We start from the raw sequence: 16,902 nt of genomic DNA on the forward strand, positions 1-16,902 counted from the left end.
TATCTGGGGAAAATCTTTGGAGGAACTTGTCAGTTAGGAGGTCAGAGCCAAACAGGCGATTGGTTGGCATTTAGGTGACACAGTTAACAGTCCTTGAGTCGACATCTGAAGGAACTTTCTACCTGTCAGATTTTCTTTTTTGTTGTTTTTGGTATTTTTGAGACAGGATCTTACTTTATAGCCCAGGCCATCACTGGAATTCACTATGTAGCTGGCCTCAAACCCTCAGTGATCCTCCTGCCCCAGCCTCCTAAGTGCTAGGATTACAAATATGAGCTGGCACTGCTGGCTCCCAAGTAAAGTTTTTCTTTGATTGTGTGTCCTCCAACTCTGTCTCCCCTTGTTTTCTCCCTTGTGTTTGTAAACTCACTAAAGGTTAAAGAATATATAAGCATCTGCTTTTTCTAGACACCAAGCACATACACGCTGAAGTCGCACACCTCTGTTGTTGAACTTGAATCCTTCCTTCTCTTCTGATCCTGCAGATCCCTGTCGTCTCTGATATTGAAGGAATGAACATTTTGGGACTGGTTTTTTTTGCCCTGGTGTTAGGAGTGGCTCTAAAGAAGCTAGGCTCTGAGGGAGAAGAGCTCATCCGTTTCTTCAATTCCTTCAATGAGGCAACGATGGTGCTGGTGTCCTGGATTATGTGGTGAGTACCACCTACCACCTGTCTCTTCCTCTGATTTCCTCCTGACATCAAAGAAAGATTTTTGCCATTCTAGGTTACCCTCTGAGGCACCTGGCCCCATCCCCTGTGTGCAATTGATGCACCACAGGCCAGTCACAGTACAAGATGGCTCAGTGAGTAAGAGTGTTTGTCCCACAAGCCTGATGGCCTAAGTCTGATCCTGTGAACCCACAGTGGACGAGAATTAAGTCCAAAAGTTGTCTTCTGGCCTTCACACATACACACACACACACACACACACACACACACATACACGCACACACAAGCACATACAAATAATAAATAAATGTTTTTTAAATGTTTAAAGAGGTGCTGATAGTAGCGGTTATTTCTCCTCTTGTCAAGATCTCAAAGAATCATCATGCGCATAGTCAGTGTTTGGTGCCCACACTGACTCCTTGACTCCTATCACTGTGATCCACATAATGCATTGCACATCAGCCCATATCATGCCTAGTTTGCTATCTGCTGTGGAAAATAAGCTTATTTTATCTTAAAATGATAGACTTTAAGCTTTAAGGAAGTTCATTAGAGTATCTCACAATACAGAGGACAGACCCATCTCTACCCTGCATATGTAAAACTTGGAGTAGTCTTTTATGCAAGCTTTTAATTTGTAAGAAGTGTTTCTTTGTATCATGTTAAAGGATAAATGCTTACTAAAAACATTAGCTTAATTACTGGCTAAAAAATTAATATTTGACAAGCTCCTTCAAAGCAACTTGTCAGAAATCAAGCCAATTGCAGGGCCCAGATCTTACAAGCTTTTCCTGGTATTTCACCTAAGCAGACCTCTGTGAATTTTAGCCTCTGCCTTTTGTTAAAAACTAGTTCATATTTCACACGTGAAGTATTTTATTGTTAACCATTGACAATTCCAGCAATTTTCTCTCAGATGGCTTGAGTGCCAACTGGACTGGTACTCAGAGAAATTTGAAACCAAGATGCCAAATCTAAACCCATCAGCAGTGTTTCTCTTACTCAGTCTGAAAACCCTGTAGCCCAAAGCTCACTGCAAACGCCCCACTTCAGGCCACTCTTGTTCTGTGGTGAGAACTGTGGCTTCTGTTTTGTCTTGGTTCTTTGACAGGGTGTCCTTGAACTTGTTATGCAGCTGAGAGTTACCTAGAGCTTCTGATCCCCCTGTCTCAAACTCCCAAGTCCTGGCAGACCTACTCTGCACCCCCACTTACGTGTCCAGATTACTGAAACAGAAAAAGAATTAGAACATGGACAGGGTATGCAAGCAGGCAGTTCACAGAACAAGAAGCTGGCATGAATACATTCTGAGGGATGCCTTACCTAGTTAGAAACCAGGGAAATGGCAAATTGGCTTTGTCAGGAGTTGATGAAGATGAGGGTATGGTTTTTAACCCTGGTACTTTTGACCTCTGGGGCTGGTCATCCTTTGTTGTGAGGGGCTGTTGCGTACACTATGGTAGGTTTAGATGCCATTAAAACCACACCTTCAAAGCTATGACATCCGAACTGTCCTCCTGACATCGCCAAAAGACCTCTGGAATAATCTCCCCTGGGTGGCCCAGGTAGTATAGGAGGAAGGTGGCTGCTCTAGACTGCTGGGGGAATGGGACTCAGACTAGCCACTTCAGAGAACAGCTCAGCAGCACCCACTAACAATTAAAATGTACACATACCCCAAATCACAGAGCCACCACTTGGTGTTAGAGAACACAGGCACATGAGCACAAAGCGATGTGTTTGCACAGATGAGAGCCTGGGAACATCCAAGTCCAACAGTAGGCCATGGCAGAGTAACCAGGGCATTTCCATTCTGAGGAAATAAGAGACTAAAGGTCCTGGGCCTGGTGATGCATGCCTGTAATCCCAGCCATTGGGAGGTGAAAGCAGGAGAATCAGGAGTTCAAGGACAGCCTTCACTACATGTGACCCTGTTTCAAACCCACCTCCCCTTAGAGAAAAAAATCAATAAATGAAAACAATATGTAAAGGTAGAAATAACCCAACTATTGTAAGTTGATGGATAAACAAAGTGTGCTCATCACAAAATGGAGTATTATCCATTCTTATAAAAAATGAAATTCTGACATAAATCACAAACAGACAAATATGTATGATTCTGCTTTTCTATACCTTTGAAAAGTAGTTATCAGGAGCTGTTTGGGGTAGAGGGGGTGCGGGTTTGGAGCGTTACTATTTAATGAGTCCAGAGCTTTGCTCTGGAGTGACGGAAACATTCTGGAGCTGAGAGGTGGTAATGGCAGCCCAGAAATGTGTACTTAATGACACTCAACTGTACACTTCAAATTGTGTAAATGTGCCGGGCATGGTGGCACATGCCTTTAATCCCAGCACTCGGGAGGCAAAGGCAGGCGGATCCACTGTGAGTTCAAGGCCAGCCTGGTCTACAGAGTGAGTTCCAGGCATCTGGAACTACAGGAAGACCCTGTCTCAAAAAGTCAAAAAAAAAATGGTGTAAATATTAAATTTTATGTGTGTTTAATTACAGTTTTTTTTTAAAAGGCTTTGGGTAGATTTCTAAATACTGAAAAGATCTCCAAAGCACAATGTGGAACGTAAAGTAAAGGCAGATTTACATGCCTTCTGCTGTGTCTAGGTGCATAGGCAGTAGGAGTTCTTATCTGAGAAGGTCTAGCTTAAGGATAGCACCTGAAGAGGAATTTGTTCTAGGCTTTAGGGGAGAATATATTCTTTTTCTTAATTTTTATTTTATGTGTTTGCATGTATTGCCTGTATGGTAGGTAAAGGCACCCGTGTCATACAATACCCTTGGAGGTCAGAAGAGGCTGTCAGGTCCCCTGGGACTGGAGTTACAGACAGTTGTTTGCTCCCATGTGGGTGCTGGGATTCGAACCGGGGTCTTCTGCAAGAATAACCAGTGTTCTTAACCACTGAGCCATCTCTCCAGCCCCGAGAATATATTCTTATTTGAAGACGGGCTTTAAAATTTATAGCACTCTTCAGAATATCTTTAGAAAGAAAACTCAAGAAACCAGTCACACTGGCTCTCTCCACTGGGTGCTTGGGGGCAGATGGGAAAGACTTCACACTAGTCAGCTTTTTGTCCCTCTTGAACTAAGATATTCGCTGTAAATTAAAACTTACAAATTAAAAATTATAAAATTTTTCCTGAATTGATACTAAATTTAAAACAGACTTTTGTTCTTTGTGGCTCCTATAATTCATTCATTCTTCTTCTTTCAAAAAAAAAAAAAAAATCTTCCCGTCTGGCAGTGTTCCCAGAACGTCATTGTTAATGACTTTTTCCCATGGGATCATGTGTTCCAAACCACAAAGAATGTAAAACTTCACAGAAGTCCGAGTTTATATCCCATTTTGTATCACAGCGTTTCTGTGAAATAGATGGAAGTCTTTTGTATTTCTAAGTTCTCAGGAAAAATCAGAGCAAAGCTGGAAGGCAAGCTCACAGTCCCAACACCTTTAATCTTGAGTTCGTTGCCTTTCTGTCATGTGGTTGGTAGAATCTGTTAGGAACATGTATAGCTGGTACAATGGCACATGCCTGTAATTGTAATCCCAGCACTCAGGAGGCTGAGACAGGAAGATTTCAAGCTCTAGGTCAGCCTAGACTTCCTAGTGGGATAATATCTAAACAGAAGGGAGAAGAGGAGAGAGGAAAAGAAAAGGGAAAAGAGGGTGGTACATATGTATCAAAGGGAAGAAGTCTGAGTGAGATCATCTTCGTTTCACTCACCACACAACCGGTTTTAAAAAATGGTCAGCCCTCCTCATTTTCAGTGTTCAGAGTTACGCCAGGGAGAAATGAAGATGGCCAGCTTTAAAGTCCCTGTGCATTAGGAAGGCCCAGTGTCTCTAGTCCCTCCTCACCACCTCCCTGATGCATGCCCTGTGCTTATAACCTAGGTATGTACCTATAGGCATCATGTTTCTGATTGGAAGCAAGATTGTGGAAATGAAGGACATTGTCATGCTGGTGACCAGCCTCGGGAAATATATCTTCGCATCAATATTGGGCCATGTTATTCATGGAGGAATTGTTCTACCTCTGGTCTATTTTGCTTTTACACGGAAAAACCCATTCAGATTCCTCCTGGGCCTCCTCACACCATTTGCAACAGCATTTGCTACCTGCTCCAGGTGAGTGGGTTTAGGAACTACTTTGGCTACTCAGAACAATATCAGTGTGGAACCAAGTGAGCCCAGGGGTTCTCTTGGGAACATTTTGCACTGAGGCAAGCTGTGACTCTTGAGACATTCGGAGAAGGGGAGTCCTTGAAGTCATGTTAGAAATACTATGGGAGATGAAAAAGCCTTGTGCTATACCTGAAACCAAAACAGCTCTGGCTTTCCTCCTTGTTTCAAAGGAAGGAAGCCAGAAACTAGAACACGCTGTTGCTGGCTGATCTGTTCCAAGGCCTGGGATGAGTAGTGTTGGGAGGGGCTGTTCTCATAGTTGGTTGGTTGTTTTTCCCATTTCTAGCTCAGCAACCCTTCCTTCTATGATGAAGTGCATTGAAGAAAACAATGGTGTAGACAAGAGGATCAGCAGGTTTATTCTCCCCATTGGGGCCACCGTGAACATGGATGGAGCAGCCATCTTCCAGTGTGTGGCCGCAGTGTTCATTGCCCAGCTCAACAACGTGGAGCTGAGTGCAGGGCAGATTTTCACCATTCTGTGAGCATGTTATTCTTTCTTTCATCTTTAGGCCTGGCTTAAAACTTGAGGATTTTTTTTTTTCCTTGTGATTTCCTTTGAAAAACCAGTCTTGCCACCACTTAGCATCTCATTTAATTAAGACCGTGAGTCAGACCTGGTGGTGGCACATACCTTTAATCCCAGCACTCAGGAGGCAGAGGCAGATGGAGCTCCGTGAGATGGAGGCCAGGCTGGTCTACATAGTGAGTTCTAGGCCTGCTGGGGCTGCAGGAAGACCCTGTCTCAAAAAGAAAAAAAAAGAGAGAAAAGAAACGTAAAAGACCATGGGAATTCATCACAGTCATCACAGTATCTTAGGGGCTGGATTCATTACTTTTCGTGCTGCCTGCTTGGATAAAATACCTGAGAGAAAGCAATGGAAGGGAGGGAGGGAAGGAGGAAGGAAGGAGGAAGGAAGGAAGGAAAGCAGGCTATCCCATGGCTTACAGTCTGAGAGGACACAGTCCATCGTGGTGGGAAGGGCATGGCAGTGGGAGTATGAGACTGTTTGCTCACATCTGAGTGGATCAGGAAGCAGAGAGAGTTGACTGCTGGCACTCAGCTGCCTGTCTCCTTTTTCCCTTTTTATTTAGTCCAGTTCCCTAGCCTATTGGATGGTATCACACACATTCACAATGAGTCTGCCCATTTCAGCTAATCCTTTTTGGAAATCCCCCCCCCCACGAAAAAAACCACACCCAAAAGTGTGCCTCACTGATGCTCTTGGCACTTCTGAATTCAATTAACTTGACAATCCAAATTATCCGTCATAGGAACCTTAGTTACAGGTACCAAATTCCATAACACTTAAGCCTTATGTATAATGGGTACTTGTAGTAGTTAGTTTTTGCATTATTATGATAAAATACTTGACAAAAACTACATGAAAGATGAAATATTTATTTGGGCTCATGGTCTAGAGGGATTTTAGTCCATCATGGTAAAGGAAGATGGTGTCTTGTTTATACGGTAACAGACAGGAAGCTGGGAATGCAGGTCAGGAAATGAGGCAGGTATAATCTTCAAGGCCTATCCCTAGTGAACTACTTTGACCAGCCAGGCCCCACTTCTTAAAGGCTCCACAGCCTTCAAATTAGTGCCACCAGCTGGGAAATAAGCATCCAAAACATGAGCCTGTGGGCAGACATTTCAGACTCACGCCATAGTAGTATATGGTCTATATATGTGCCCGTATACTTTAAATCGTCTTATATTATTTACAATACCTAATAAAATATAAATGTTGTGTAAATAGTTGGTATACTGTATCCTGAGGAAATAATGGGGAGAAAATTATATATAGATGTTTAGGAGAGATACAGTTTGTTTTACCAGTTTTGATCTGTGGTTGGTTCAGTCCATGAATACAGACCCTAAGTATGTGGGGTCTCACTGTGCTTGACGAAAATATCTCTCCAGCTTTCAGAGTCTGAGTCTAGTTTTGTTTTTGTTTTGTTTTGTTTTTGTCTTTTTGAGACAGGGTCTCTCTGTAGCCCCAGCTGGCCTGGAACTCACTCTGTAGATCAAGCTGGCCTTGAACTCACAGAGATTCACCTGCTCCTGCCTCCCAAGTGCGGGGGTGTGGGGGTGGATTAAAGGTGTGTGCCACCACACCTGGCATCTAGTTTTCATTTATAAGCCATGGCTGCAGTGTTATGTGTTTCTCTGGGTCTCCTCCACGTGCTGTGAACATGACTGTCTTTGCTTTGCTGTTCCCTAGAGTGACAGCTACAGCATCCAGTGTTGGCGCAGCAGGCGTACCAGCTGGAGGGGTCCTCACCATCGCCATCATCCTAGAGGGCATTGGGCTACCCACACATGACCTCTCTCTAATCCTTGCTGTAGACTGGATTGTGTAAGTAATTAGTACTAAGGACCCTGGAATAAAGAAAGTTCTGTTGAGGCCTCTGGGAACCTGACACTCTACTAAGCCTGGGGCATGCAGAGAAACTTAAAACCTTCCTTGCCTTGGGACGGAGCCTATAGACTGACTTAGCCAGATTTAGAACTGAAAGATGAACAATGGTCAAGAGCCCATGAACATCCAGTAGTGTCACGAGACCACCCAGAATTTGCTTGTAGCATTCAATAGGTTCAAGGGCATTTGCAGGTGTTGACTGCAAGGAACATTAATTAGAATAGTGATTATCTCTTGGCCTGGAAACATCGAAGGAATGATTTCTATACAAGGAAAGCAATGATTTCTATACAAGGATGCCTTGTACTTAAACCCTAGAGAGAAGTTAGGCAAGGAGATGATCAGGCTGCTAGGGCTCCTTGTAGATGCACAAGAGTGTCTTATGGATTCCTTGAGCCTTGTGATGCCTTTTGTTATACAGGGAAAGGTGGCTAGGTAGTGACGTGGAGACAGCAGAGCCCATGGGTGAGGAAATGAGGCCTGGAGCCCAGGCTGTTCTGTGCATCTGCTCCTGGACTCACAGCAGAAACTATGCCACTGTTACGGTGAGGACTAAATGAGTCAGCATGTGTACAGTGCACAGAACACTGGGCACCTGGGACAGCATTTGGTAAACATTAGTGAGGAGGGACTTCCTGCTGGACTGGTCACAGCCAGGCTGACAGAACCTGTCTTCAGGTGCCTGGCACTGGGTCTGCCTGTGGTGGTTGGAAATGGTGGTCTTTCTGACTTAAAATAGCATGCTGACTTCTGAGGGCTCCTCTCAGAAATGGAGTGAAATAGCCAGTAGAGACTCCTGTGTTCTAGACACCTCAGCAGAAGCTCCATCCCCGAGCTGGGCAGAACCAGAGCAGTGTCTAGGATCTGTGTCTTCCCTCCCTCTGCTGCCACCTGTGCCTGAACAAGGCATCTCCTCCAAGGTGCTTAGTGAGACACCCTGCTGGCTGCCTACGCTGGCCCTTCAGTCACCTGCAGCCAGCAGTTCAGCCCTCCAGTGCCCTTGAGGGAGGGTCTTGTCTTCTTCCCTGCCTTCTAAAGGGCACAGGACCTTCTCTGAGCTCCAGTGATGGAAATAGATGCTGGGCTAACCTGTGCTGAGTAGGCTGTTGAAGAGCCAGGGCTGCTTTCTGTGATGTGGTGCTTGCCCACAGCTGTGGAGTGCACATGCACTTGGCATCCAGGAGTGAAGCGGGGCCAAGATGAGGATAAGTGTGACACTGAGGAAAGAAAACCATGTCTGCGCTTCCCTGGAATGTGTGCAGTGTTCTGTGATGGGGCCCACCATGTACAATGGGCATGTGCAGAAAGGTGACTGGAAAGAACTAGATTGCAGTGCTCACATCGACCCCCAGCATTGTGAAATATGCAAGGTGACTCCTTTGCTTCCTTCAGCTTCTCCTTCTCCCCATCTTTTCTATCATGAGAGTCTGTTACTTTTATAAGACTAAAAGAGAGAGATTCAGGGGCTGGAGAGGTGGCTCAGTGGTTCTTGCAGAGGACCTGGGTTCGGTTCCCAGCACCCAGTTGGTGGCTAACAATCATCCATAACTCCAGTTCCAGGGATCCAACGCCCTCTTCTGACCTCTGTGGGCATTGCGTGACACAGATGCACTTACATCCGTACAGGCAATACACTCGTACACATAAAATAAAATAAAATATTTTTAGAAGAATAAAAAATATTTTAAAAAATCAGTGTAGAACAGATCCCTTAGAGACATGCCCTCCAGCAAACAAACCCCTCCCAGTCACAACTTCCTGTGATCATCCTGCCTGTGACAGTGCGCTCCCCTTAGTGACCTGGATATGACATCTGCACTTTTCCCTTTCTATTTCCTCAGGGACCGAACCACCACTGTGGTAAATGTGGAAGGGGATGCCCTGGGAGCAGGGATCCTCAACCACCTGAATCAGAAGTCAATGAAGAAAGGTGAGCAGGAGCTCCAAGAGGTGAAGGTGGAGGCCATTCCCAACTACAAGTCTGAGGGGGAGACGTCACCGCTGGTGACACACCAGAACCCTGCAGGCCCTGCAGCCAGTGCTCTGGAACTTGAATCTAAGGAGTCAGTGCTGTGACACAGCTGAGTTGCTAGCCAAACTGCTAGTTCTGGCAGCCTGCCCTGGTAGCCTGCCTCATTATTTAGAAGTGGGCATGGCCGTCACGGACTTTGAGTTTCTCAAGCAATGCTTTGCCCAATCACCAATTTGAGGGTGACCTCTTGGCACAGGCATTGGGCTCCCAGGCCAGAACTGTTTACCAAGGATCAGGACACTCTGATGGTTGGCTTGATCCATGTCTCAGTGCAGCTGCAGATACACCCTGACTCTGTTTGGAAACACCCCCTTGAGCTGCCAGGCCTACATGGAGTCCTGTAGGCGAAGCTTGGGGACATGCAGATGCATTCTTCATTGCCCCCTGGTTAGCTACATCGGGTGTTTTCTGGGCAAACCAGTTGTCTGTCACATTGCCTCATCAGCAGTAGTCATTGGAGAAATTCTCAAATTCTTTGACTGGGCTGGAATTTCCTGAGCTGAGACTTCAGTTTTTTTTTTTTTTTAAATTGTGCTCCACTTGTATAGATGGCTTCTGGGGGGCTTCCCAGTGCCAGGTCATAAATACACCAAGTAGGTTAGGATGGCTGGGGCCTCAGGAGCTTGAGTGAACCATATAAATTCTGAGGTCAGGGAAAGGAGTTGAGGGGGGGCCCTAATTATTACAAGATACAATCAGGGTGGGGAGTACCCTGATTAGGGCAAGAAACAGGGCTGTGCCCATCCTAGCCCTATGGCACTTCTCTGCTTCCTTCTGAGGCCTGGGTCTCTGTGAGCACTTCATCTTTATCTCCATTTTGGTTTGGCAACAGGCCCTGGGGACCTCTTTCTCTAGGAGGTGTCATGTGGTCACTGCATTGTTGACCCATATTGGTTAATCAGTCTGTTAGTATGGTTTATAGATCCTATGGTTGTAGATCCTCTCTAAAATGCTACAGGGCAGCCAAGAACAAAATCACAGGACTTCTCCTCACCCAGTCAACCCATGCACTAATCAAAGGGGAGCTCCTGTTCTCAGGTCCCCTAGCTTTGACTGATTTCCACAGGTGTGGACTTGCTTCTGTGTGACCGGTGGCAAGTCCTGGATCCTGTCACCTGTTCTTACCTACATCAGTGGGATCTGGTGAGGCAAGCTCTAAATCTGAAAACGGTCATTTTGTTGCTTGGAAATCAAGTCTTAACACCTGTACGCTTTCAACTTACCTGAGGGACAGCTTTCTCCAGGGAGCACAGCCACTGGTGAGGGCAGCTTTCCTGAAAGAGCTCTGTCCTCTTCATGCCTCAGCACTCATTCCCAAGAGTCGTTTGATAGCATTGAAGCTGCCTCTTCCCTGGCGTGCTACCCACTGTCCACCACATCTCTCTTGTTGTACCCCCAGGTCCAGGCCCCATTTCTGCTGCCCCACCCATGGCAGGAGATTAAGCCCCAGATGTCACCCTTACTCATTCTCTTGCTTGCCCTGGTGTGTGTATCACTGAAACCCACAGACTTGGGACAGAGACCACTTTACAGTGGGACCTATGCCTGAGTGGAGGGATGGGAACAACCCATGGGAAACAGAACCCATGCAGCCAGTAAGAAGGCCTGGCTCTCTTTAAATCAACTGGGCCACTCCACTCTCCAGTGGGGACAGGAGTGTCCAGGAAGGAACCAAGAAGAGAGTGGCCTGGGATCTTGGGCCCCTGGCCAGAGCTTGTTGCCAACACTGTTTTTAAAAGAAGAAACAATCACATCATTTGATTACTAACTACAAATGAGCATTTGTTAATTTTTGGGCTTCAGTGAATCTTTTTCCTTCTTACATATATTATGTATTTCCTTACATATATTATGTCTATATACATACACATATGTATGTCTATGTGTGGTATGTGTATGTGTGTGCGTGTACATGTGCGGTTTTAGCTCCAACCCAAGCAAGTTTGAGTTTGGATAGAGGAGTACTAAACTACAAGCTATATCTTTGCCATTCTGATTTTCCCATTTTTAAGAGGAATCATTAAATTGGGATTGGAGCTATACTCATGTCCCATCCTAGACCCACAGTGAAGAATGCTGCTGGGGTCTGGAGGAGGATAACCTTTGGAGGCCAGAAGAAGAGGGAGGAGGTGCCGGGTCTCTGATTTGGGGCCCACAGAGGAATCCAGGCAGTTGGTAACTGAGGAAAATTCCACCATGACTGTCTGAAATATGTCCCTGCTGTTCTCTAACATGTAAATAACCATTCATCTCTGACGTTTTGTATATGTGTGATACCGGCCTTAAAACATAGCACGGTCATCAAAAATGAATACAGTATTTTTACTGGCACCTACATGTCTTTGATTCCTAGCTTGTGTTTGAAAAAGTACTTCCCAATGGGCTATTGCTTTTCTAGGGGATCATCTGAGGGGGCCTAGTTGCTTTTCTTTCTTTTTTCAGCCAGCGTGAGAGCACCTGAGGCAGGCAGGGTTGGTTCACACAGGTGGGCAAATTCCCTCTGGGAACTGGTATCTCTCTCTGGTCCTCTGTGGCCACCAGCCGGCAGCTGGTGAAGGCCCAGGCTGTGCCTGGGTCTCTCACTCCACATGAGCAGGACTTTTGCTGAAAGTGTGTGGGTTTGCCACAGACCTCTAAAATTAGGTCTTGTCAAAACAACTAGGTTGAGAGGAATTAATTAAGCATCCATAAACCAAGCATCAGAGCAGGAATGGTAAAGAAAGCCTGAGGGCATATAGTTACAGGGAAAGCCCCTATTGGGAAAGCCATAGCCACAGCAGGCAGGTAGACAGCTGCCCATGCTTGTACCCAGGGTCACCACACCCAGCATATAATCTAGTCTTCATTTAAAAGTTTTGCTTGTCTCTTAAGACAGGGTATTGCTATGTGCTATAGGCTGGCCTTGAACTAGTGGGAATCCTGCCTTAGCTTCCCAAGCACTAGGGTTATAGGCATGTTGCCTCTTACATAATTCTGTTTTCAGTGACATCATATTCCAGCACAAAGAAGGAACTTTAGCAGCTCTGGTGAGGGGATTATTTGACAAGCTTACACTGGAAGAAACAAGTTCCTGTTCTGACCTGGATGTTTCCAGTTCTTCATATAATAGGAAATTGGCTTTAATTCCTGGGCAAAGATTGGAAGAGTTTGTGTAGGCCTGATGGGACCTGTGGCAAACACCAGTTCCTCCCTGGAACATGGGTGTCTTGATTCACCTCTACAGAGTGTTCAGAGGTGGGGATCAGTCTTGGTGATCAGCTTGCCAGAGTAGCCAAACGAAGAGCAACAGTTCCACTGGTCAAGCCGCCCTTGCCCAGGTGACCAAGAAGAGTGCTGGCCTGTTGGAACACACCTGCCCAGAGGAAATTCCAATTATCTCTGTGAAGAGCAGATGAGTTCATGTGTGTAGGTGCTCAGGCAAGCACCTGGCACATAGGCTATGATGTGTTCAAGTTGATTTTCACATCAATGGCTGGAAATGTTCTTCACCAACCTGGGTCCTTTTGTGCCTGGGCCCGCCGTGTTATATGAACTTTGTGGGGTGTGTGTGTGTGTGTGTGTGTCTAGATGAAAAAACATTTATCCCAGATGGAGCACCAACAACAGACAAAATTTCACTGAAGCCTAACTTAGTAAAACAGTGAGTTTAATTAGGGTTACTTACATGAACATGGTGAAGGATTTGCAGGATCACAGGTAACTTATAGGCAGCTACACTACTGAAGAAAAGTCTCCAGCAACTGTTAGCTGCCATCAATCTTGGGGTGGAGTCTGGCCTCATGAAGACCCCCATCCCATGATGGCAAATGACTGGTGCAGGTCTCCTTCAGGTTAGCACGGCTGTTCATGGTGCACAAGTGCAATGAACAAGTTATGTGCAAGGACAGGGTTCTGCAACACTCCACCCCATGCCCACTCTTAACATTCTTTCCACTCCCACTTCCCTGGTGTCCCCTGAGCTTTGGAAATGATAGAGCTGTCCCATTTAGGCCTGGGCATTCAAGAGTCACTTATTCTTAGCAGTTTGATCACTTACGAATCTCTGCAGTAACTGCCATCCACCAGAAAAAGAAGCTTCTCTGACTCAAGATGATAGCAGCACTAATCTGCGGACATGAGCATAAATTTTTTAGAAGGCAATTTGACAGTCACCCATTTATCAAAACAACAGAATAGCTTCCCCGCTAGAGCCTCTGACCTCCCCAGCCACAGGTTTCAGACCAGGCTTACAGGACCACATTGTGAATTCCCTCCTTAAATTCAGGCAGAAAGCAGCTGGCTATACCCCTAACAGTCACATTGCACCAGTGGGCTTATCTTGCCTGGTGTATTGGTGGTATAGAATGCAGGGTCCACAGTTGAGTAGGATTGTTGAGGACATTGTTCTCCCAGCAGCCTGCACAATGCGGTCAGGCTAGCAGGGAAGCTTACAGATCCCAACTTGATGTCTCCCTGTCCTGCAGCAAAGCCTAGAGTGTCTTTAGCCATGGGGTTTTTCCCATCCAGTTCTGGTGAGCAACAAATAGCAGTGACAAATAGCATGTATTGTTTGGGGGATCCCTGGGCCTCCCTGGCCAACAACTAGGAAGACAGACTGTCCCTGGCACTAGGATTTCATTTAATAACCCTAAGGCTTCTAGGAACATTTTTTCCAATGTAGCTTCATTCAAACACTTTGTTTTAATGTTTACAGCACGGGCTGTTGGAGGGCTTTTTTCATTCACCTTGTTGGGTGTTATCCATGCCTTATTCAACCACAAAGCTCCTAAGAATTTCACAGGTGTACCTGGACCATGCATTCTGTGTGAAGCTGTTTCCCATCCTTGCTCCTTAGATGTGCTTTCACACCTTTCAGGTACTTTTCTAAATCTGTAACTAGAGGTTAGTGTTCCTATCATCTGTGAAATAAATCCTTTCTGCAGAAAGTGGGCAGGACCACTGAAGTCCCAGCACCCACCGTTCCTAGCAAATGCCATTTGATCTCAGCAGTGAGCAGCTGAAGGGATAGTAGAGAAAACTGTTAGCAGGGTTCAACACAGCATGGAAGGTTCCATCGTTTGTATTGATTGTTTCTTCAAAAGATCGGTGCTGGGCACCATGGCCTGGGTGAGAGGCACTACCTCAGTTAGCCCTCCCCAGCCCAATCATTGTCCATGCGCCGTCCTGCCTTTTTGTTGTTGGGTGCTGTCACAGGGTTATCATGCATCTTCCCACCTCCAGGAGGCTCGATGGAGCTGGGGTGCCGAGCGCCCCGCAAGCCCACCAGGCTTGGCGCTTCAACAAGAGAAGAGTCAAGACAAAGGTCTCGATTTTATAAAAAGTTTAATTCGTTAACAGGTGAGCAATCACGGAATGGCTTTTTTTTTTTTTTTTTTTTTTTTTTTTTGTGAGGAACACAGATCTTATATAGGAATCAGATTTGGGGTAACCAAGGAATCACCAAGGATATTTTACTAACAGAAAGTAACCAAGGATGCAGCACGTAGCTGCATCACACCACCAAGCCGGAAACGAAACTAAGTTTCCAGAGTACCTAATTACTCACAGAGGCATAGCCTGTCAGCTCAAACCGCTGAAGCAGAGAGCTTAGAAGCTCTTAAAGTGGCAGTCTTCTGTTCTTCAATGCTTAAGTCAAGCAGGGCTCCTGACACTGGGGCTGGCTGTCCATGCTCTAACTGACCTAGGGCCCAGGGAAGCACAGCTGTGCCCTCACCTGCTGTACCCCTGCAGGCTCCTGGGCCTGTCTTTGGGCCCAAGCAGGGGCTCTCTGCTACCTCTCCCTTGGACATGCCTGGCTACAGACAGGTCCTGGGTGAGGGGAACAGTTTCTACCCTGGTATACTTTCTTGCAGAAGAGACATGTGCACAGATAGGTTACTGTGCAGTGAGAACTGCCCACCCACGTGACGAGCTCTTTTCACCTGCATTGCCCTATCATTTATACCTTCACTAAGCCTTGCCCAGGCTTCAGAGCCTTCCAAAGGCACACAGCACCAAATTTTACTTTCTGTCATATATTTTTTTCCCTAGAAATTCCAGCTTGACTCAAATCTTGCCATATTTGCTCCTAAGTGACCCAGATGGGTCTCTTGGTTAGCATTTCCCTTTTTCTCATGTCCTCTTGGTTTCAAACCTGATTTACTTTTACCTTACAAACCTGATTTACATGCCAGTCTAAATCATTCAGACTGTATTAGTTACTTTTCTGTTGCTGTGATAAAACACTGTGACCAAGGGAACTTATCAAAGGAAGAGTTTATTTGAGCTTATGGTTCCAGAGGAATTAGTCTGCCATGGTGGGAAGGTGTAGTGGCAGGAGGTGGCCAGGGCAAAAAGAGGAGTGCTCATATCGTGCATCAGGTACAGGAGGTGGGGAGAGACTGGAGATCCTGCAGGGCTTAAGAACTCTCTAAGCCCACCTCCAATGACGTGCTTCCTCCAGCATGACTACACCTTCTAAGACCTCCCAAAACAGTGCCCACTGGGGACACAATGTCCAAAATCCTTGGAGCCCATAGGGGACCTTCTCATTCAAACCACCACACAGACCTTCAAAAATATCTCCTACCTTGTAAAGATTGCAGCTCATCATGGAGCTCAGCAAAGCCACTAGGTCAGTCCTGAAGTCCTTGTTGGATCAACCCCTTTTTTAACTCTCCTGTGCACACAGTCCAGTCTGAAACATTGCCTCTCTTACACCCAGTTCTCTCAGAAACGCCTGTCTTTCCTCTATTCTAGTCTCTAATGTTTGTGGGAACTCCAGCCAGTTATTACTATAACCAAGTGGACCTAGGAGCCACTTGACTTCCCTCACATTGCCTCAGGTTCTACAGCTTTTGTCTCAAGGAAGAAGGGCAGTTACGTTACTCAACTTCTCCGTGTCCACAGCACTCAGATTGGTCCCATTCTCCCCAGCCCCCACAGCCACACAAGCCAAGGCTATGAGAGGCTTCCTCATTTCTTGTTTAAAATTCTTTTCCAATTCAAATAGCTCAGAGACAGAATATTCCCCAATTACCATAGTTTTCGGCACTGGGTTATTACAAAGGCCCCCATCTGCGTGCCGTACCCTGGATTTTCCCTTCCTCTGTATCAAAGGTCAGAGCTGAGGAATATCTTCCATCACTTCTGGCTTACTCTCTCCTCACTGAGTGATTTTTTTCCATGGGTTCCACGTCTCTGGACCCTGGGAGGCTATTCAGCACAGATCTGATTTGTACTCCCTTTCCCCCTCAGCCCTAAGAAACAGCAATTCTGTCATTCTCTCTTCATTTTTCCCGAAAATTCATCAGCTAATGTGGAGGATAACACCCACATGTCTCTTTCTCATTGAAATTCCTCCTTCACAGGCAAGTTCTTTCTAGAAAGGCAGCTTAGACTCAATTGTGTCTTATTATCCAGAGCAAAGGCCATGCAACTGACGCTACCACCTACTTAAGTCCCATCCCATATGAGCTACTTTCAGGAATTGTCATAGATTCTCAGTCCATCAGCCATCTGGGAGATGTCCCAGTATTCATGTGGTAGACTCATTCATCAAGGAGTCTTGACATTCCGCACCACATAGGGGAAGATGTCACCTT

The 16,902-nt window shown here is 45.9% G+C and overlaps 1 protein-coding gene across 1 annotated transcript in view; it reads left to right on the forward strand.

Moving 5' to 3' along the window:
• Nucleotides 1-11,650, forward strand: part of Slc1a4 (solute carrier family 1 member 4) — a 31,626-nt gene extending 19,976 nt beyond the window's left edge. The window contains exons 4-8 of the mRNA XM_008850639.3: nt 486-652; nt 4,577-4,810; nt 5,154-5,348; nt 7,090-7,224; nt 9,129-11,650. Coding sequence (XP_008848861.1) covers nt 486-652; nt 4,577-4,810; nt 5,154-5,348; nt 7,090-7,224; nt 9,129-9,363 — 966 coding nt within the window. The 3' untranslated portion in view covers nt 9,364-11,650. The remainder of the gene's footprint in view (nt 1-485; nt 653-4,576; nt 4,811-5,153; nt 5,349-7,089; nt 7,225-9,128) is intronic.
• Nucleotides 11,651-16,902: the final 5,252 nt, after the last annotated feature.

This window comes from Nannospalax galili, unplaced genomic scaffold (genome assembly GCF_000622305.1).
Source record: "Nannospalax galili isolate Female #2095 unplaced genomic scaffold, S.galili_v1.0 scaffold805, whole genome shotgun sequence".
NCBI classification, from domain to species: Eukaryota; Metazoa; Chordata; class Mammalia; order Rodentia; family Spalacidae; genus Nannospalax; species Nannospalax galili.